Raw genomic sequence first — 22,596 nt, forward strand, 5'->3', positions numbered from 1 at the left:
TGTTATCAAGTTGTCACTAATTCTAGGCTTTACAGTGGTTGGAGGAGGAAGTACACATTTTCCTTAAAAATTAAAATATAAAGGAATATAATTAGTTGGTACAAACATGCTTTCAGTTCAAGATGTAAGACAGCAAGGTTTGAATTAAACTTATATATGTTATGTGTGAGCCTCTTTTTCTAGGCACTGAAAGGCTTAGTTCAAAATATTAGTTTCAATTACTATCTTGCTTTTACCTGTTAACATACATACGATTCTGTCACAATATCAGGCACAATATGAGGAATAATAAGTTGTTGAATTATTTTCACCGCAGCTGCGATGGTGGTGCAGATGCATGGCAGCTGCAACAGAAACGCAGACGTGCAGTGGAGAAGAACTACCTCACATCCACATCAGGGGCGGCAGCCGAGAGGACCTACCCTAATTCCAAGGTAAGGAGTAGGGGCTGCACTTTGCTGGAGCAACCGTGAAGAGATACCCCAAGTCCAAGGTAAGAGAAACCCAAGTAAGACGGTAGGCACTGAGAGAGGGCATCAGAGGGCAAATGGACTGAAACCACAATCATAGACAACTAGCCAATCTGTCACACGGACCACAGCCTTGTCTAACTCAATGGAACTAAGCCATGCCCTGTAGGCCCACCCAAGATGGACGGGTCATGTTGGAGAGATCTGACAGGATGTGGTCCACTGGAGAAGGGAATGGAAAACCAGTTCAGTATTCTTGCCTTGAGAACCTCATGAACAGTATGATAAGGCAAAAAGATAGGACACTGCAAGATGAACTCCCCAGGTCATTAGGCACCCAATATGCTACTGGAGATCAGTGGAGAAACAACTCCAGAAAGAATGAAGGGATGGAGCCAAAGCAAAGACAACACCCAGTTGTGGGTGGGACTTTGATAGAAGCAAGATTCGATGCTGTAGAGAGCAATATTGCATAGGAACCTGGATTGTTAGGTCCATGAATCAAGGCAAATTGGAAGTGGTCAAACAGGAGATGACAAGCATGAATATAGACATTCTAGGAATCAGCGAACTAAGATGGACTGGAATGGGTGTGTTTAACTCAGATGACCATAATATTTACTTATCTGTGCAGGAATTCCTTAGAAGAATTGGAGTGGACATCATAGTCAACAAAAGATTCTGAAATGCAGTACTTGGATACAATCTCAAAAATGATAGTATGATCTCTGTTTGTTTCCAAGGCAATCCATTCAATATCACAGTAATCCAAGTCTATGCCACGATCAGTAATACCAAAGAAGCTGAAGTTGAACAGTTCTATGAAGACCCACAAGAGCTTTTATAAAACACCCAAAAAAGGTGTAATTTTCATTATAGGGGACTAGAATGCAAAAGTAGAAGTCAAGAATCACCAGGAGTAGCACACAAATTTGTCCTTGGAGTACAGAATGAAGCAGGGCAAAGGCTAATAGAGTTCTGCCAAGAGAACACACTGGTCATAGCAAACACCCTCTTTCAACAACCCAAAAGAAGACTCTACACATGAACATAACCAAATGGTCGACACCAAAATCAGATTGATTATATTCTTTGCAGCCAAACATGGAGAAGCTCTATACAGTCAGCAAAAACAAGACCAAGAGCTGACTGTGGTTCAGATCATGAACTCCTTATTGCCAAATTCAACTGAAATTTAAGAAAGTGGGGAAAAGCACTAGACCATCAGGTATGACCTAAATTAAATCCCTTATGGTTATACAGTGGAAGTAAGAAATAGATTTAAGGGACTAGATCTAACAGACAGAGTGCCTGATGAACAATAGACGGAGGTTCATAACATTGTACAGGACACAGGGATCAAGACCATCCCCTAGAAAAAGAAATGAAAAAAAGCAAAATGGCTGTCTGAGGAGGCCTTACAGATAGCTGTGCAAAGAAGGGAAGAAAAAAGCAAAGGACAAAAGCAAAGATATACCTATTTGAATGCAGAGTTCCAACGAATAGCAAGGAGAGATAAGAAAGCCTTTCTCAGCGATCAATGCAAAGAAATAGAGGAAAACAATAGAATGGGAAAGACTAGAGATCACTTCATGAAAATTAGAGATACCAAGGGAATATTCCATGCAAAGATGAGCTCAATAAAGGACAGAAATGATATGGACCTAACAGAGGCAGAAGATATTAAGCAGAGGTGGCAAGAGTACAAAGAACTGTACAAAAAAGATCTTCACGACCAAGATAATCACGATTGTGTGATCACTCACCTAGAGCCAGACATCCTGGAATGTGAAGTTAAATGGGCCTTAGGAAGCATCACTATGAACAAAGCTAGTGGAGGTGATGGAATTCCAGTTGAGCTCTTTCAAATCCTGAAAGATGATGCTGTAAAAGTGCTGCACTCAATATGCCAGCAAATTTGGAAACTCAGCAGTGGCCACAGGACTGGAAAAGGTCAGTTTTCATTCCAATCCCAAAGAAAGGCAGTACCAAAGAATGCTCAATCTACAGCACAATTGCACTCAATTCACACACTAGTAAAGTAATGCTCAAAATTCTCCAAGCCAGGCTGCAGCAGTACGTGATTCATGAACTTCCTGATGATCAAGCTGGTTTTAGAAAAGGCAGAGGAACCAGAAATCGTATTGGCAACATCCAGTGGATTACCAAAAAGGCAAGAAATTCCAGGAAAACACCTAGGTCTGCTTTAGTGACTATGCTAAAGACTGTGTGGAGCACAATACTATGCGGAAATTTCTTAAAGTGTTGGGAATACCAGGCTACCTGACTTGCCTCTTGAGAAACCTGTAAGCAGGCCAGGAATCAACAGTTATAACTGGACATGGAACAACAGACTGGTTCCAAATAGGAAAGGAGTATGTCAAGACTGTATATTTTCACCCTGCTTATTTAAGTTATATACAGAGTTCATCATGAAAACGCTAGGCTGGAGGAAGCACAGGCTGGAATCAAGATTGCCGGGAGTAATATCCATAGCCTCAGATATGCAGATGACACCACCCTATTGCATAAAGTGAAGAAGAATAAAGAACCTCTTCATGAAGGTGAAAGAGGAGAGTGAAAAAGTTGGCTTAAAGCTCAACATTTAGAAAACTAAGATCACGGCATCCGGTCCCATCACTTCATGGCCAATAGATAGGTAAACAGTGAAGACAGTGGTTGATTTCATTTTTCTGGGCTCCAAAATCACTGCAAATGGTGATTTCAGCCATGAAATTAAAAAACGCTTACATCTTGAAAGGAAAGTTGACACCAATCTAGACAGCATATTTAAAAGCAGAGACATTACTATGTCAACAAAGGTCCGTGTAGTCAAGGCTATGGTTTTTCCAGTGGTCATGGATGGATGTGTGAGTTGGACTATAAAGAAAGCTGAGCCCCAAAGATTGATGCTTTTGAACTGTGGTGTTGGAGAAGACTCTTGAGTGTTCCTTGGACTACAAGGAGATCCAACCAGTCCATCCTAAGGGAAATCAGTCCTGAATGTTCACTGTAAGGACTGATGCTGAAGCTGAAACTCCAATGCTTTGGCCACCTCTTGCAAAGAGCTGACTCATTTGAAAAGACCCTGATGTTGGGAAAGATGGAGGACAAGAGGAGAAGGGGATGACAGAGGATGAGATGGTTGGATGGCATCACCAACTCAATGGAACTGAGTATGTGTGGACTTTGGGAGTTGGTGATGGATGAGGAGGTCTTGTGTGTTGCCGTTCATGGGCTCACAAAGAGTTGAATACGACTGAGCAACTGAACTGAACTGAAGTTGTTGAATATAGTTTCAGATTTCTTTCCTTGTTTTCTTTTTTTTTTAATTTAAATTTATTTGTTTTAATTGGAGGCTAATTACTTTACAATATTGTATTGGTTTTGCCATACATCAACATGAATCCACCATGGGTGTACACGTGTTCCCCATCCTAAACCCCCCTCCCACATCCCTCCCCATACCATCCCTCTTGGTCATCCCAGTGCACCAGCCCCAAGCATCCTGTATCCTGAATCGAACCTGGACTGGTGATTAGTTCTTATATGATATTATACATGTTTCAATGACATTCTCACAAATCATCCCACCCTCTCCCTCTCCCAAAGAGTCCAAAAGATTGTTCTAAACATCTGTGTCTCTTTTGCTGTCTCGCATACAGGGTTATCATTACCATCTTTATAAATTCCATATATATGTGTTAGTATACTGTATTGGTGTTTTTCTTTCTGGCTTACTTCACTCTGTATAACAGGCTCCAGTTTCATCCACCTCATTAGAACTCTTTCAAATGTATTCTTTTTAATGGCTGAGTAATACTCCATTGTGTATATGTACCACAGCTTTCTTATCCATTCATCTGCTGATGAACATCTAGGTTGCTTCCATGTCCTGGCTATTATATACAGTGCTGTGATGAACACTGGGGTACACGTGTCTCTTTCAATTCTGTTTTCCTCGGTGTGTATGCCCAGCAGTGGGATTTCAGGGTCATAAAGCAGTTATATTTCCAGTTTTTTTAAAGAATCTCCACACTGTTCTCCTGAGTGGCTGTACTAGTTTGCATTCCCACCAACAGTGTAAGAGGATTCCCTTTTCTCCACACCCTCTCTAGCATTTATTGCTTGTAGACTTTTGGATTGCAGCCAATCTGACTGGTGTGAAATGGTACCTCATTGTGGTTTTGATTTGCATTTCTGTGATAATGAACTTTTTTTTTTTTCATGTGTTTGTTAGCCATCTGTGTTCTTCTTTGGAGAAATGTCTATTTATTTCTTTGGCCCATGTTTTGATTGGGTCATTTATTTTTCTGGAATTGAGCTGCATGTGTTGCATGTATGTTTTTGAGATTAGTTGTTTGTCAGTTCCTTCTTTTGCTATTATTTTCTCCCATTCCGAATGCTCTCTTTTCACCTTGCTTATAGTTTCCTTTGTTGTGAAGAAGGTTTTAATTTTAATTAGGTCCCATTTGTTTATTTTTGCTTTTATTTCCAGTATACTGGGAGATGGGTCATAGAGGATCCTGTTGTGATTTATGTCAGAGAGTGTTTTGCTTATGTTCTCCTCTAGGAGTTTTCTAGTTTCTGGTCTAACATTTAGATCTTTAATCCATTTTGAGTTTAATTTTGTGTACGGTGTTAGAAAGTGTTCTAGTCTCAATCTTTTACAAGTGGTTGACCAGTTTTTCCAAGACCACTTGTTAAAAAGATTGTCTTTTCTCCATTGTATATCTTGCCTCCTTTGTCAAAGATAAAGTGTCCATAGGTGTGTGTATTTATCTCTGGCCTTTCTATTTTGTTCCATTGATCTATATTTCTGTCTTTGTGCTAGTACCATACTCTCTTGATGACTGTGGCTTTGAAGTAGGGCTTTTAGTCAGGCTGTGATTCCTCCAGTTCCATTCTTCCTTCTCAAGATTTCTTTGGCTATTCGAGGTTTTTTGTATTTCCATACAAATTGTGAAATTATTTGTTCCAGCTCTGTGATAAATACCGTTGGTAGTTTGATAGGAATTGCATTGAATCTATAGATTGGTTTGGGTGGTATACTCATTTTCACTATATTGATTTTTCTGATCCATGAACCCGGTATATTTCTCCATCTATTAGTGTCCTCTTTGATTTATTTCACCAGTGATTTATAGTTTTCTATATATAAGTCTTTAATTTCTTTAGGTAGGTATATTCCTAAGTATTTTATTCTTTTCGTTGCAATGGTGAATGGAATTGTTTCCTTAATTTCTTTTTCGATTTTCTGATTATTAGTGTATAGGAATGCAAGGGATTTCTGTGTGTTGATTTTATATCATACAACTTTACTATATTCATTGATTATCTGTAGTAATTTTCTGGTGGAGTCTTTAGGGTTTTCTATGTAGAGGATCAAGTCATCTGCAAACAATGAGAGTTTTACTTCTTCTTTTCCAATATGGATTCATTTTATTTCTTTTTCTGCTCTGGTTGCTGTGGCCAAAACTTCCAAAACTATATTGAACAGTAGTGGTGAAAGTGGGTACCCTTGTCTTGTTCCTGACCTTAGGGGAAATGCTTTCTATTTTTCACTATTGATGGTATTGTTTGCTGTGGGTTTGTCATGTATAGCTTTTATTATGTTGAGGTACGTTCCTTATCTTCCTATTTTGTGGAGAGTTTTTATCATAAATGGATGTTGAATATTGTCAAAGGCTTTCTCTGCATCTATTGAGATTATCATATGGCTTTTATTTTTCAATTTTTTAATGTGGTGTATTACACTGATTGACTTGCAGATATTGAAGAATCCTTGCATCCCTGGCATAAAGCCCACTTGGCCATGATGTATGATCTTTTTAATGTGTTGTTGGATTCTAATTGCTAGAATTCTGTTAAGGATTTTTGCATGTATGTTCATCAGTGATATTGGTCTGTAGTTTTCTTTTTTGTGTCATCTTTGTCAGGTTTTGGTATTAGGGTGATGGTGGCCTCATAGAATTAGAGTAGAGATGTACCTTCCTCTGCAATTTTCTGAAAGAGTTTAAGTAATATAGGTGTTAGCTCTTCTCTAAATTTTTGGTAGAATTCAGCTGTGAAGCCGTCTGGACCTGGGCTTTTTTTTTTTTTGCTGGAAGATTTCTGATTACAGTTTCAATTTCTGTGCTTGTGATGGGTCTGTTAAGATTTTCTATTTCTTCCCGGTTCAGTTTTGGAAAGTTGTACTTTTTTAAGAATTTGTGCATTTCTACCAAGTTGTCCATTTTATTGGCATATAATTGCTGATAGTAGTCTCTTATGATCCTTTGTATTTCTGTGTTGTCTGTGTGATCTCTCCATTTTCATTTCTAGTTTATTGATTTGATTTTTCTCCTGTTGTTTCTTGATGAGTCTGGCTAATGGTTTGTCAATTTCATTTATCCTTTCAAAGAACCAGCTTTTGGCTTTGTTGATTTTTGCTATGGTCTCTTTTGTTTCTTTTGCATTTATTTCTGCCCTAATTTTAAAGATTTCTTTCCTTATACTCACCCTGGGGTTCTTCATTTCTTCCTTTTCTAGTTGCTTTAGGTTTAGAGTTAGGTTATTTGTTTGCTTTTTTTCTTGTTTCTTGAGGTATGCCCGCACTGCTATGAACTTTCCCCTTAGCACTGATTTCAGTGTCCCACAGGTTTTGGGTTGTTGTGTTTTCATTTTCATTTGTTTCTATACATGTTTTGATTTCTTTTTTGATTTCTTCTGTGAATTGTTGGTTGTTCAGCAGCGTGTTGTTCAGCCTCTATATGTGGAATTTTTAATATTTTTTCTCCTGTAATTGAGATCTAATCTTACTGCATTGTGGTCAGAAAAGATTCTTGGAGTAATTTCATTTTTTTTGAATTTACCAAGGCTAGATTTATGGCCCAGGATGTGATCTAACCTGGAGAAGGTTCCGTGTGTGCTTGAGAAAAAGTGAAATTCAGTGTTTTGGGGTGAAATGTCCTATAGATATCAATTAGATCTAACTGGTCTATTGTATCATTTAAAGTTTGTATTTCCTTGTTAATTTTCTGTTTAGTTGATCTATCCATAGGTGAGTGGCATATTAAAGTCTCCCACTATTGTGTTATTGTTAATTTCCCCTTTCATACTTGTTAGCATTTGTCTTACATTTTGTGGTGCTCCTATGTTGGGTGCATATATATTTATAATTGGTATATCTTCTTCTTGGATTGATCCTTTGATCATTATGTAGTGTCCTTCTTTGGCTCTTTTCACAGCCTTTGTTTTATCGTCTATTTTATCTGATACGAGGATTGCTACTCCTGCTTTCTTTTGGTCTCTATTTGCATAGAATATCTTTTTCCAGCCCTTCAGTTTCAATCTGAATGTGTCTCTTGTTTCGAGGCGAGTCTCTTGTAGACAATATATATAGGGGTCTTGTTTTTGTATCCATTCAGCCAGTCTTTGTCTTTTGGTTGGGGCATTCAACCCATTTACGTTTAAGGTAATTATTGATAAGTACAATCCCGTTGCCATTTACTTTATTGTTTTGGGTTTGAGTTTATACACCCTTTTTGTATTTCCTGTCTAGATAATATCCTTTAGCATTTGTTGGAGAGCTGGTTTGGTGGTTCTGAATTCTCTCAGCTTTTGCTTGTCTGTAAAGCTTTTGATTTCTCCTTCATATTTGAATGAGATCCCTGCTGGGTACAGTAATCTGGGCTGTAGGTTATTTTCTTTCATCCCGTTAAGTTTGTTTTGCCATTCCCTCCTGGTCTGAAGACTTTCTATTGAAAGATCAGCTGTTATCCTTTGGGAATCCCCTTGTGTGTTATTTGTTGTTTTTCCTTTACTGCTTTTAATATTTGTTATTTGTGTTTGATATTTGTTAAATTGATTAATATGTGTTTTGGGGGTGTTTCACCTTGGGTTTATCCTATTTGGGACTCTCTGAATTTCTTGGACTTGAGTGATTATTTCCTTCCCAATTTTAGGGAAGTTTTCAACTATTATCTCCTCAAGTATTTTCTCATGGTCTTTCTTTTTATCTTCTTCTTCTGGGACACCTATGCTTTGAATGTTGGAGCGTTTAATATTCTCCTGAAGGTCTCTGAGATTGTCCTCATTTCTTTTAATTCTATTTTCTTTTTTCCTCCCTGATTCATTTATTTCTACCATTCTATCTTCTACTTCACTAATCCTATCTTCTGCCTCCATTGTTCTACTATTTCTTGCCTCTAGAGTGTTTTTGATCACACTTATTCTATTATTTATTATATATTGACTCTTTTTATTTCTTCTAGGTCCTTGTTAAACCTTTCTTGAATCTTCTCAGTCTTTGTCTCCAGGCTACTTATCTGTGATTCCATTTTGATTTAAAGATTTTGGATCATTTTCACTATCATTATTCAGAATTCTTTATCAGGTAGATTCCCCATCTCTTCTTCTTTTGTTTGGTTTGATGGACATTTCTCCTCTTCCTGTACCTGGTGGGTATTCGTCTGTCTCTTCATCTTGTTTATATTGTTGAATTTAGGATGGCCTTTCTGTATTCTGGCAGTTTGTGGAGTTCTCTTTATTGTGGAGTTTCCTCACTGTGGGTGGAGTTGTACAGGAGGCTTGTCAAGGTTTCCTGGTTAGGGAAGGTTGTGTCGGTGTTCTGGGGCGGGGGAGGTGGAGCTGGATTTCTTCTCTCTGGAGTACAATGAAGTGTCCAGTAATGAATTATGAGATGTCAATGGTTTAGGAGTAACTTTGGGCAGCCTGTATATTGAAGCTCAGGGCTATGTTCCTGTGTTGCTGGAGAATTTGTGTGGTATGTCTTGCTCTGGAACTTGTTGGCCCTTGAGTGGTTCTTGGTTTCAGTGTAGGTATGGAAGTGATTGATGAGTTCCTGTCGATTAGTGTTCTCTAGAGTCAGGAATTCTCTGGTGTTCTCAGGATTTGGACTTAAGCCTCCTGCTTCTGGTCTTCAGTCTTATTCTTACAGTAGTCTCAAGACTTCTCCTTCTATACAGCACCATTGATAAAACATCTGTTAAAGATGAAAAGTTTCTCCACAGTGAGGGACACCCAGAGAGGTTCACAGAGTTACATGGAGAAGACAAGAGGGAGGAGGGATTTAGAGGTGACCTGAATGAGATGAGGTGGAATCAAAAGAGGAGAGAGCAAGCGAGCCAGTAATCACTTCCTTATGTGCACTCTGCAATCTGGACTGCTTAGAGATATTCACGGAGTTATACAGAGAAGAGGGAGGAAGGAGAAAGAGGTGGCCAGGAGGATAAAAGGTGGGGAATCAAAAGGAGAGAGAAAGACCCAGCTAGTAATCAGTTCCCTAAGTGTTCTCCACCGTCCAGAACACTATGCTGATTGACAGAGTTGAGTAGACAAGAGAAGGGGGAGGGAGGAGACAGAGGAGGCCTGGTGGAGAAAAAGGAGAGTTCAAAGGGAGAGAGAGCAGTCAAGCCAGTAATCTCGCTCCCAAGTAAAAATGGGGACTGAAGATTTGGTTCTCAAAGGTACAAAATTGATAACAAATACCAAAAAGCAAAGATTAAAACTCTAGACTAGAGGTTGGATTTTCAAAAATACAATAATAAAGAAAAGAAGAAGAAGAAGAAAAAAATAAAACAAGACAAATTCACAAAAATTATAAATATATATATGAAGTTTGCTTTAAAAAATAGGGTCTTTTTTTTGGAAAGTAATAGTAGGTTATAAAAATGAAAATTAAAGGAGTAATAGAGGACTAAAAATTTAAAAAAATTAAAAAAAAATAAAAGAATGATCAAAAAAATAGTAAAAATATATCTAGGACTTTCTCTGCTGTTGTTGTGGACAGTGTGGGGTCAGTTCATTTTTGGATAGTTCCTTGGTCTGGCTTATATTTCTCAAGATCTATAGGCCCCTTCTTATGTAGTTGGTACTAACTACAGGATTTTAATCTATTGCACCTGTCACTTCCAAGGTGGTTCCTTCTGTTATAGCTTCTTCTGTTTGCTGGTCTCTTCAGTGTCTGATTTCTGTCCTGACACAAGGAGGGAGGTGGTGGACACTTTTTTTAGGTTCACTTGTTCAGTCGCACTGTGGGGAGGGAGGGATGCTGCAAACAAATAACACTGGCGTGTGTTTGCAGTGCCTCAGCCACACTGGGCCTGCCCCTGCTCATGGCGCATATGCCCTCCATTCCCATACTGCTCAGGCTGTAGAATGCTCCGCTGGGAACCATCTGAGGCCAGCCCTGGGCTGCATGCACCTCCCAGGTCTAAGCCACTCAAGTTCAGGCACTCGGGTAGTTCTCAGAGGCACAGACTCAGTTGGGACTGTGTTTTGTGCCCTTCCTAGGTCGGAGCAGCTCAGGTGATGAGGTGTTTGTTGAATGCAGTCACCGTGACTTATCACCTCCCCTGTACCTGCAGCTCAGTTTTCTGGGTGTACAACCGGTGCACCTTCTCAGGCGGATGTTGACCGTCCAGAACCCCAAGAAGTCTTAGTTAGCAAAGAAGGCTGTTTGCAGTTTGGTAGATAATGCCTTTCTGGGGCTGCGATTGGCCCCTTCCAGCTCTGGCTGCCTGTCACTCGAACGGGATGGTCTGCAGCGGGGCTAGTTCTGTTCAGTCCTTTGTTCTGTGTGCGGGCCTGGTGGAGTCTTAGGTTAGGGCTTTGAGCGTGGTAGCTGTCCCGCAGTCTGGTTTGCTAGCCTAAGTTAGTTTGCTCAGATTGCCCTCGGGGCATTCAGGCCCTGTCCTTACTCTAAGCAATGCAGCCTGTGTCTCCCTGCCCAGTCCCTGCTTGCTAGTGGCGGGTGCAGGCGTCTGCTCTGCTTCTCCACTGGGGGAGTTACCACTGGACTCGTAACTTGTGGGTTTTAAATATTTATTTATTTTTCCTCCCTGTTATGTTGCCCTCTGTGCATCCAAGGCTTGCCACGGACTCGGCAGTGAGAGTGTTTCCTGGTGTTTGGAAACTTCTCTCTTTTTAAGACTCCCTTCCAGGGACGGAGCTCTGTCCCTACCTCTTTTGTCTCTTTTTGCTCTTCTATATTTTTTCCTACCTCCTTTCAAAGACAATGGACTGCTTTTCTGGGTGCCTGATGTCCTCTGCTGGCATTCAGAAGTTGTTTTGTGGAATTTACTCAGCGTTTAAATGTTCTTTTGATGAATTAGTGGGGGAGAAAGTGGTTTCCCCATCCTATTCCTCCAACATCTTAAGACCACCCCCCTCTCCTTTTTTTCTTTTGGTTTTCTTTGGTTTTGTTTTAGATGGGCAGTATTCTTGTTTTTCCTTAGAAGATATTCCACTCTGAATGTAGAGTCATAAGTCTGAATTTTAAAGCCACTTAAGTAATGTGTTGTTGTAGGTAGCTAGTCAACAACCTGATGCAATTAGATTTATTAGTCTTTGTTCTCAGTTTGTTCAGTTCAGTTCAGTCCTTCAGTGGTGTCCATCTCTTTTTAATGCCATAGACTGCAGCATGCCAGGCTTCCCTCTCCATCACCAACTCCCACAGCTTGGTCAAGCTCATGTACATCGACTTGGTGATGCTATCCAAGCATCTCATCCTCTGTCTTCTGCTTCTCCTCATGCCTTCCATCTTTCCTAATATCAGGATCTTTTCCAATGAGTCAGCATGTTTAGTGTGCATTCAGTCTTTAAATCAACCAACATGAATTAAATTTCTCTCTGTCCCTACTGCACTCCCAACTCTAGGCCAGAAACAAAAAATTTCAGAGACTGAAGGCTGATTCCAGAACATCACTGTGGAGATTTCATTCCCATTTTTTTTGTTTTTTTGGGGGGGGAACAAAAAAATTAGTTGCTAACATTAAAATCAGTAGATTGTACATAAATATCCAAACTTGTATTCTCTTGAAAACATGGCCAACTTGCCTGATTTCTGGCATGGGTGAAGTGGAGGAAAGGCTGTTCCCAGTGGTAAGGCCTGTGCTGCCCAGATTCCAACATGGCCACCTAGTCCTAGTATCATATCTCCTGCCTCCTGGGGACATGAGCTTGTGAGAACTAGACTTCTAGATCTCTTAAAACAAAGACTACTTTTGTCTTGATCAACTTTGACTTTGAAGCCTTTAACCCAGAACCTAGCACACATTTCTTCCTTGTACAGTTGTTATATGATATAAAATATTTTGTGGATGTGTATGACATTTCTTCCAGTACTGAAACCATGCAAGTGAAGTATTGCTCTGCCCTAAATCTTTGATGCAGACTGGCATCATAGGTGACCCTGATGTCTGCCAATAGACCCACTACCTTAAGTCAGTTGCATGTCCCTGGGCTGTCACTGAAGACTTCACTTTGTCATTTGACAACTTATCCTCCTAGAAATTTCCTCTCCAGTGAAGACAGCAATGCATATCTCATGAAGTGGCTAGGAAGATGACATGAAACCACGAATGCTGAGCATGGCCCCTAGTATCCATTTTCATGGTGTTCTCAGCAGTTTTTTCTCCATGTAGGCAAGGTTCTCTGTCTTCTTAGATGTCCATGAAGATCAGTTTGATTTTCCAGCCAAGCTTCAAGGAAGAGATTACAGTTCAATTCCCTGTATTCTGAGAAGCTTCAAAGGCCACTGACCAAGGACTCTGATGAAGGTAAAGATTTAATCAAGAGCTCTGTGTGTGTGTGTGTGTGTGTGTGTGTGTTTTCAGATCTTTTAGTGGCCTAAAGGGGAATACTAGGGTAGGTCAGAGCATATATAACTAGGGGCTCCTGGTCACCACTACATTCTAAGAACCCAAACTTCCCTGAGTACTTGGATGCAGGAAAGAAGCATGAAGTGGCTTGTGGTCCTTGGACTTGTGGCCTTCTCAGAGTGCATAGTCAAGTAAGTATGGGGACTGTAAGTTGTATCATATTCCTTTTTCAGATTTTACTTTTCATCTGATTATTCTTCCACTGATCAGGTTTAGAAGGGAATGGAATATTTCCCTAAGAGTCTTAAAGCTCAACTCTTACTTATTGATAAGTAACTTTCTATAGGAACTGTGGATCCCAAGGTCTTCGTTGGGTTGCAAAAATTTTACAGTCCAGTCATGTCAAGACCTATTGAAAATGCAACTCCTTGTAACAGTTCAGTGCACAGTCTATGCAGATGTCGATGTGGTCCTGTGGAATAGCACTTTCTACACTTTATTCAACATGTCCTCTTTTTTCCCTATCTACTTCAGTGTGTATATGCCTATGTCTGCATCTCTGTATCACTGTCATTTATCTCCATCTCTTTGGAAGTCACTGGGAGTGTATTTCTCTTTGTGTTGTTTTCTTTTAACTTTTCATTTGACTCTTACTTCTTTCTCAAGCCTCTGAATTTCCCTTACTTTTCCCCTATATCTTGGATTCTTCTTTCAACTCTCTCTTCTCTGACAACTTGGAGAAAGATACACTGTTTTATATACACTGTTTTATATCTGACAAGCAGTGTGACCACAGCCAACTCACCAAATCTCTTGCATTTCAAATTGCTCCCTTGTAAAAGGATGAGCCCCCCTTCTACCTCCTTCTTTGAGATTCTATGAGAAGGAATGAGTGAGATGGCAATAGCAATGCTAATGGGTGTCATTGTTGAGACTGGAAGATCCCCTGGAGAAGGAAATGGCAATGCACTCCAGTATTCTTGCCTGGAAAATCCCATGGATGGAGGAGCCTAGTAGGCTATATATAGTCCATGTGGTTTCAAGAAGTCGGACACGACTGAATGACTTCACTTTCACTTTCACTTTATATACATCACTTCACTTATCCCCAAGATATCCTATTTGGAGGGTTTGTATTGTTACATTCTACCCTTTTACCAAAGGGGAGACTGAGACACCACATGGTCATATGGCTTACCTAAGATTGCAGAACAGAACCTGTATTGAAATCTATGTCTTTGCGATGGTATATGCATAAAATTCTGATAATAATGTGCTTCATAAAAATGATTATAAAATACACAGGGCCGTTACAATGACAGTTATATCTTAACACTGACAGCTAATTGTAGCATCTTCTTTGTTTTCTGTGTCAAATGCTCGGTGAAAGAATACCTCTAAGGAGAGTGAAGACCATGAGAAAAACCCTCAGTGGAAAAAACATGCTGAACAATTTCCTGAAGGAGCATACTTACAGACTGTCCCAGATTTCTTTTCGTGGCTCAAATCTAACTAGTCACCCGCTGAGAAACATCAAGGATGTGAGTATTTTGGGAGGATGGTGCTCCACAGTGCCCCCTGGTGCTCTAGCCTAGCACTGGGGCTTATCTGGAGGTGCCAGGTGGGATGATGTGGATGAGGTTCCTGCAGGAGGCAGAGACACTGGAAAACAGGGACCCCCAACCAGAGGAGAAGGCACTCTCATCCTAAACTCTTGGTCTTTGTGACTGGGCCTGGCAATTACCAGGTGGCAGGTAAATATCCATTTCTGTGTCAAAAATGTGTCATTTGTTTGAGGGTGATTGTTCCTTCTGAACTAAGTGAGCCACTCAGTTACAGATGAAGAGTGAACCATCACTGATCAAAAGGTAGAACCAACTGCAGAGCAACTGTGAATCCCCAGGCAGAGGAATTCAGTTTCCACAGATGCAAGAATGACAGCACTAAAAAGTTACTGAACCTGAATTCCGTGTATGGACATAAGAATCACTGCGGTTACTGTTTTTAGATTAGACAAAGGGCTTATTTTAACTTCAAGAATGCCCATGCCAACCTGAGAGATAGACAAAGAGTAAATACATGTCAAATGAAAGGGTCACCTGTGTGGTGTTGATTGGATGTGGTCTGAGTTTGGAGGGAGTGGCTGGGGTTGATCAAGAAGGACCTCCTGGAGACGCGGGTGCTAAGGCTGGGTTTGAAGAGACTACAGAGCTGCTCAAATGAAGGCACCAGGACTTCCCTGGGTGTCCAGCTGTCGTGGAGGCCCAGTGTTTATGCCTATGGGATTCCCATACAGGAGGAACCACTTCAAAGTCTGGTCATAGAATCAATATCCTGCATACAATGTAGCACAGGAAAAAATATATCAAATGCAGATACCACTGTGACCAAAGCCTGTGACCTGCACGGTGGTTAGAAAGTGATCTTAAGAGATATGTGACACCCAGAGGGAGGCAGCAGTTAGGGAATAGAGGGTAGCCAGTTCTGCACTAACCCCCTCCCTCCTTCTCCCTGTAGTTGGTCTACCTGGCTAATATCACCATTGGAACACCCCCTCAGGAGTTCCAGGTTTTCCTTGACACAGGCTCATCTGACTTGTGGGTGCCCTCTGACTTTTGCACCAGCCCAGCCTGTTGTGAGTACAGACACCCCATACCCAGACCATCCTTCACTTGTGCTGCCGCCCTGTTTCCATCCTTGGCACCTGATGACACTCATCTCTTGTGTCTACAGCTAAACACGTTAGATTCAGACATCTTCAGTCTTCCACCTTCCGGCTTACCAATAAGACCTTCAGCATCACCTATGGATCTGGGAGAATTAAAGGAGTTGTTGCTCATGACACAGTTCGGGTAACAGTGTAACATATGCTGAGTCAGCACTGGCTAGGGAGTGACCACTGCTTGAAAAACAGATGCAGGACCATCTGATAGGACCCTTCCTAGCCTAACTCCCATAGATATTGGCCATCTTATCCACAGGATCATGTCTCTGGGGAGGCAGTGCCCATGGTGACACACAAGCAGATTAGCTAATCCAGAGAGTGGTTTGAGGTGTGGATTTGCAGCTCCTCTGCCCATGAGCAGTTCAAGGTTCATTTTGCTGGGAGTGAGAAAAAAGGAAAAAAGCACCCACTTTTATATTCACAGACTGTTCCAGGCACTTTCAGGTGATAACTGGTTTAATCTGCAATGGTGCCACACAGCAGTTACTCTGATTAGCTCATGAAACATATGAGGAAACTGAGGTGCAGACAGCAAGGTCTTCCTGATGGTACATGTGTGGTAAAAGTTGGAGTTAGGCTGGCTTTTCAGGACTGAATTTGCTGTGGGGTGTTTGTGGACAGGATAAAACTCATCTGAGGACCCTCAGTGCGGTCAGTGGCTTCAGGTATCCAGAGTGGGAAACTGGTGGCCTGAGAAGTCAAGGGGTCTGATAAATGATTTCTCACTCTAGAGGACCTTTGAGAGTCTAAAAAACCTATGGCCTGCCTCCCCCAAAATACTTGAATAGTTGTGCTCTCTCTTTTCTCTCTCATACACACTCAGATAAATATACACATATCCCCAAAAGTGATTTCTGCAGGCAGTAATTTCATAGAACCTTGCAAGCAAGATTGTGTTTTCAGCTTCTGTCTTCCTGGACAGATGCAGAATCCACAGTACATTACAGAAAATGCAGTCCATTCCTGTCCTTAGGTCACAGTGATGTCAAAGAGAAGGCTATCTTTCTCTCAATTGTTTTGTCCATAATGTGTCACCAATGGGACCTGGCGTGACTCTTGGTTGCCCCACCTGTACAGAAGCCACGAGGCCAAAATGACTCACTCAAGTGGCATTTTTCAGAGGGGCAGATGTTATAAAATTCACAGCCTCTCTCAAATGGAACCCCAATTATCCTCCCAGCTTGATCTCACTGTCTGTCAGGCACTGAAGACAGAGCCCAGCCTCAATTCTTCTCTGAGGATCTAATGGCAATGCATCCCAGCCCAGTCCTAGCCCCACTTTATGTATCTGTAAGTGGGAACACTCTTCTTTCCCACAGATTGGGGACCTTGTAAGCACTGACCAGCCGTTCAGTCTAAGCATGGCAGAATACGGGCTTGAGCATATACCTTTTGATGGCATCTTGGGCTTGAACTACCCCAATGTATCTTCTTCTGGAGCAATCCCCATCTTTGACAAGCTGAAGAATCAAGGTGCCATTTCTGAGCCTGTTTTTGCCTTCTACTTGAGCAAGTAAGTGTGAGATGGACAATCCCTTTCACCAAATTAGCTGTAGGATGCTTTCAGTTACACAAAAATTATAGAACACTCAATAAAGAAGTATCCTGAGATATAATCTAACCCAGGATAACTATGGACCCAGGACCCTACCTGGCTTCACCCCTGGCTTTTAGAAATAAAAGTTTATTGGAACACAAGCCTACTCCTAGGCTCAAGACCAGTAACTTGGTCTAGGGGGGTGAGTGAGGAGACAGGCTAATGGAAGGCAACAGGAAACAAGTTTAAGTAAAAGGCATTAGGATTTGCTTATGAATTATAGAAGGAAGAAAGGAGAAGGATGGTGGATATCTTTCCTTCCTCATTAGCATTTCACTGGGAGGCCAGGACCAGCTACCAGATTTGTGGGAGCCAGTGAGAAACGAAAGTGTGGGACAGAAAAATGTGGGACCCCTTGTTCAAGAAATATGAGGCATTTCAAGACAGGGAGAGCAGAGGTTGTGTCCCTTCTGAGTTTGGGGCCCTTTAGAAAGTAGAAATCACAGGCCATTGGAGCCAATGACGCTGGGTGACCTGAACACATACCCTTAGAACTCCCAGGCCTTGATTTTCCTGAAAAATGACAAGGTGGACAAGGGGAAAGCCAAAACACTTCAGCACCCTGTCCTCTGAGGGTGTCTGAGCACTCAGGTCACTGGAGGTCCAGGGCGTCTTCAGAAGACAGAGTGGGTGGAGCCCAGCCAAGTGATTCACTTTTTAACCTCCTCTGTGCCACTCATTAGCCAGTAACAGACTTCAGTCTGGATCACAATCTCTCCTAGACTCGATTTCTGCATCTGTACATGGGGACCTTATTAGGGCCTTGGTGGGTGGACAAGCACAGCTCTCAGGCAGTGCTGTTGTTACTGTCCTCCAAGGATCGCCCCCTTTTTTCTCTCTACAGAGATAAGCAGGAGGGCAGTGTGGTGATGTTCGGTGGGGTGGACCACCGCTATTACAAGGGAAAGCTCAACTGGGTACCATTGATCCAAGCGGGAAACTGGATTATACACATGGACAGGTAAGCCTCTCCCTCTGAGGGTCAGCCCAAGTGATGTTCCCACTACTGTACATGGACACAGGCAGACACACACAAATGCATTCTCAGACACACAGTCACACAGATATATACACCACCCACAACGACACAGATAGACACACAGAAACATGGAAACACGCAAGTAGATGCATAAAAACATACACAGTAACACATAAAATCATGCATAGCTAGTCAGAGACACACAAGCACACACAAAGAAACATGCACACACACATACAAACAAACACACAAGCACAGAGATACACAAACAACCCATGGGTTCATAATCCCCAGGCCTTCTGGGCATCACTCAGATCAGGGTCCTAAAAGGCACCAGAGAGGTCTGTGTAGCTGGGAGAAAGCTGCACCCACTGCCCTTTGAGGTGGGGAGCATGGTTAGAGGACTCTGCAGTGTGGTGAACAGAGAATCAGGGAGAATATCTCCAGCTTGAACAGAGTTATCGTAAGATGACCGACTGTCCATGGCTACCTAGGACATAGGAAATTCTCAGTACAGATCCATTCTCAGTACAGATAAATGTCAATTAAAAAACAGGGACTGTCCTGAGAAAATGGGGAAAATTGGTCTTCTTAGGGAGCAGCTACCCAGCAGTGGAGAGAGGTTGCCTGCAGTCTTAAGATGTGAAAGCAATTAATAGAAAAGACACGTCAAGTTCTTGGGCACACAGTGGGACAGGGGCTATTACAGAGGATCAGAAAGGTTGGATCCAGGAGTGACCTGAGGACAAGAGGCATAATTGATAGGATTCTGTGTGATACCCTCAGACAAAAGTTGACCTGTCCTTTGGAGTTTCTATGGGCTAGTCATGTATTTCCTGGCCAGGATCTCAGGGTCTGAGCTGGTTGTAGGAACAGTGCTGGTAGACACCCTCTCCAAGAGGAGCCCCTCTCTGCCCCTACTATGAGAATCTGCTGCCCCTGTGAATCTCCATCTTCACTCTGTGTGCGACCCATTATTTGTTCCCCACCAGATACAGCTCTCTAGAAGTTACTTATTGTTTTCTAAGTTTTCATTCACTCATTGAACAGACAAGCATTGGACATCCAATGTGTGACAGGCACTTTAGGGAGGAAAGGAGAATAAAACTCGCCCTCACATCTAAGAAGGCAGATGTACATGAAGTGACTCACCCACATAGTGAATTGTGACTTTGGTACCTGCTAGACATGAGGAGGAGAAGGCAATAACAACTCACTCCAGTACTCTTGCCTGGACAATCCCAGGGACGGCAGAGCCTGGTGTACTGCCCTCTATGAGGTCGCACAGAGTTGGATATGACTGAAGTGAGTTAGCAGCAATGACAGCATCAGACATGAGGAAGGGTCTACAGAGAGTGACTAAGACAGGAGACTTATAAACACCAGGGCAAAGGCTTCCTGAAAACAATAAAATTAAGCTGGAATCTGGAAGATGAGAAGAAATTTCCTAGTCAAAGTGCAGTGGTCTTCTAGGAAAGAAGACCAGCTTGTGTCAAGGTACAAAAGATCCTGGTGTATTCAAGTACTACATTCAAGGATGTCAAGAAAGTTACTGTGTCGATAGCAAAGGAAAAGAGGGCAAGAGATGAAGGGCTGTTTAGGAGACAGTAGGGAAGGGAACAACTCTGGGGAGGCTCAGAGTGACCTTGTTGCCCACTTTATTCCTTTGTCTCTCAGCATCTCCATTGAAAGAAAGGTTATTGCTTGTTCTGGAGGCTGCGTGGCCTTTGTTGACATCGGGACAGCATTCATCGAAGGCCCAAAACCACTGGTCGATAACATGCAGAAGCTCATCAGGGCCAAGCCATGGCATTCCAAGGTGAAGGGTCATGCCCCAGGGTCACTCCCAGTCTCCACACACAACAAGGATCACCAGGGCCAACCTCTTACCCTCTCTCTCTAACAGCACTATGTTTCATGTTCTGCGGTCAATACACTGCCCTCTATTACCTTCACCATCAACGGCATCAACTACCCAGTGCCAGGTCGAGCCTACATCCTCAAGGTGAGGGGAAAATACTGAGGGTTGGTTCTCAAACTGGAGCTTGCAGGAACTCTTGGGCTACTGCTGGGAGGAGGGTACCCTCTGGAGGCCATGTCAAACCATTGCAGGTGCTGCTGAGCCCTGTGGCTGGGCCAGTGCCTCCCACAAAACCAAACACTTGAAAGTAAAGGGCCGTTTGGGACACTGATCTTCCTGAAATAAATGTGGAGATGCCACACCATATGGCATGGTGGGAGTCAGGGAGAGGGGAACACTGAGGTCCTCAGTCCTCAAAGAGCTTCAATTCAATCTGAACTCAGAGGTGCATGAACATGAAACTCAGCACTAGCAGTCCCTGAAATAGGCCATGTTACAAGGAGAATGTCTGGGGACAGTCCCAGTGTGATGTCCCAGCATAAGTTAACAGGCTCCCTTCCCTTCTCAGAGTTTTCCTGGTTTGGATGATAAATTACATGGTCAGGCTAGTTCTTGCCTGTATCTTCCCCTTGCTCTGGCCAGGTGCCTCCTTTGTGAGTTGGGGTACCCAACCCCTCTGGGGAGGTTGGATGATAATGTGAATAAAGGGTGAACAGTGACTGCTCAGCCCCAGCACAGGGCGGAGGCATCATGTCAGCTCCAAGTGGGAGTTCATAGCAGGTTGATGGGCTCAAAGAAGGCTTTGAGGAAGAGGGAATTTCAGGAATTCTAAAACCAGAAACTCATTGAGCCATATGGAGGGTTGCTTGATTCTAAGCAAAACTGCACTGAATTCCATGCAAATAGAATCTCAAGATGATCTGCACTGGGGCACTGTGGACTTACTAGGGGAGATGAGGGCTATGGACTGACCAGTGGGGATGGGGTACAAGAGTACTTTACCCAACCAAGCCTGGAGTGGCCAGAGAGGGTGAGTGTGGACTGAAGGAGGCTTTACAGAGTTCCTTAGCTAAAGTTTCAAGAAATTGTTGTGGGTACTGCTCTATTTAAGATGGATAACCAACAACAAGTTGCTGTGTAGCACAGGGAACTCCGCTCTGTTATATGACAGCCTGGATGTGAGGGGTGTCTTTGGGACCAGAATACCCGGATACATATGGTTGAGTCCCTTTACTGTCCACCTGAAACTCAGAATATTGTTAATCAGCTATACTCCAATACAAAATAAAGTTTTTAAATAAAGTACAGATTGTGGGGTTGTAGGAGGAGAACCAGCATTCTCTTCAGAGAAAACAAGGAACAAGAGTCAGAAGGAAAGAAATAGGGAGTGAGGAGAGCTAGGGACACACTTGTTCTTTTCGAAAAAATTATATTGAAATATGGCTAATCTTCATTGTGGCATTAAGTTCTGCTGCACAGCAATGTGATTCAGTTATACACACAAAAATATATATTTTCTTACTCTTTTTCATGTGATTTATCACTGAATGTTGAAAATAATTTCTTGTGCTCTACAGTAGGACTTTGTTGTTTTTCATTCCTCTGTCTCCCAACTACCACTCCTCCCCTACCCCCTACCCTTCCTCATGGCAACCTCATGTCTTGGACCTCTTTGGTTGATGAACTCTCATATCCCCTGCTGCTGAGAAAACCCCTTGATACTTACCAAAAGAGGGAAATAAAACAAAGAGTTGTGCTGGGTCTGGATTTTGGGGGGAGTCACCAAGGGCTCATGCTGACTGGTGTGTATATCTGATTCCCCCAGGATTCTAGACGCCGTTGCTATAGCACCTTTAAAGAGATCCCAGTGAGTCCAACTACAGAGTTCTGGATGCTGGGTGACGTCTTCCTGAGGCTGTATTTCTCAGTCTTTGATCGAGGAAATGACAGGATTGGCCTGGCACGGGCAGTATAAATGCTTGGAGTGGTTCAGGAATCAATAAGGCCGCTCCTAACACACACTCACTCACACTTGGGCACTGCTCCCAGGATGCAGGTGAACTGTGTTTGGTGGTCTGCACACCCTATTCTCAGTAAAGAATAAAGGGTCTCACTCTTAATGGTGCTGAAACAAAGGGTTGCCTCTGTTTGTGTCTGGGAGTGAAGGATCTAGAACCAAGTCTGAATCAAAATTGAGAGAAGCCCTACTCCACCTGCCTTCAAGGAAAAGGGAGACTCATTGAAATGATCCTGGGAATCCAGGACACATGAATCAGAGCAAATAAAAAGATCTCTGTGACTGGACCCAAGAAATCAGAAGTCATCAGTTTTCTCTTTCTCTCCCTCGGACTTTCCCTTC

The 22,596-nt window shown here is 42.3% G+C and overlaps 1 protein-coding gene across 1 annotated transcript; it reads left to right on the top strand.

The window, feature by feature from the left end:
• Positions 1-12,773: 12,773 nt before the first annotated feature.
• Positions 12,774-22,368, top strand: LOC113885748 (pregnancy-associated glycoprotein 1-like). Its single transcript, XM_027531363.1, has 9 exons — positions 12,774-13,266; positions 14,466-14,616; positions 15,593-15,710; positions 15,809-15,927; positions 17,120-17,313; positions 18,242-18,358; positions 20,054-20,195; positions 20,283-20,381; positions 22,063-22,368. Exons 1-9 carry the CDS (start codon positions 13,199-13,201, stop codon positions 22,210-22,212), a joined length of 1,158 nt encoding a protein of 385 aa, XP_027387164.1. The 5' UTR covers positions 12,774-13,198; the 3' UTR covers positions 22,213-22,368.
• Positions 22,369-22,596: the final 228 nt, after the last annotated feature.

This window comes from Bos indicus x Bos taurus, chromosome 29 (assembly GCF_003369695.1).
Source record: "Bos indicus x Bos taurus breed Angus x Brahman F1 hybrid chromosome 29, Bos_hybrid_MaternalHap_v2.0, whole genome shotgun sequence".
Lineage (NCBI taxonomy): Eukaryota > Metazoa > Chordata > Mammalia > Artiodactyla > Bovidae > Bos > Bos indicus x Bos taurus.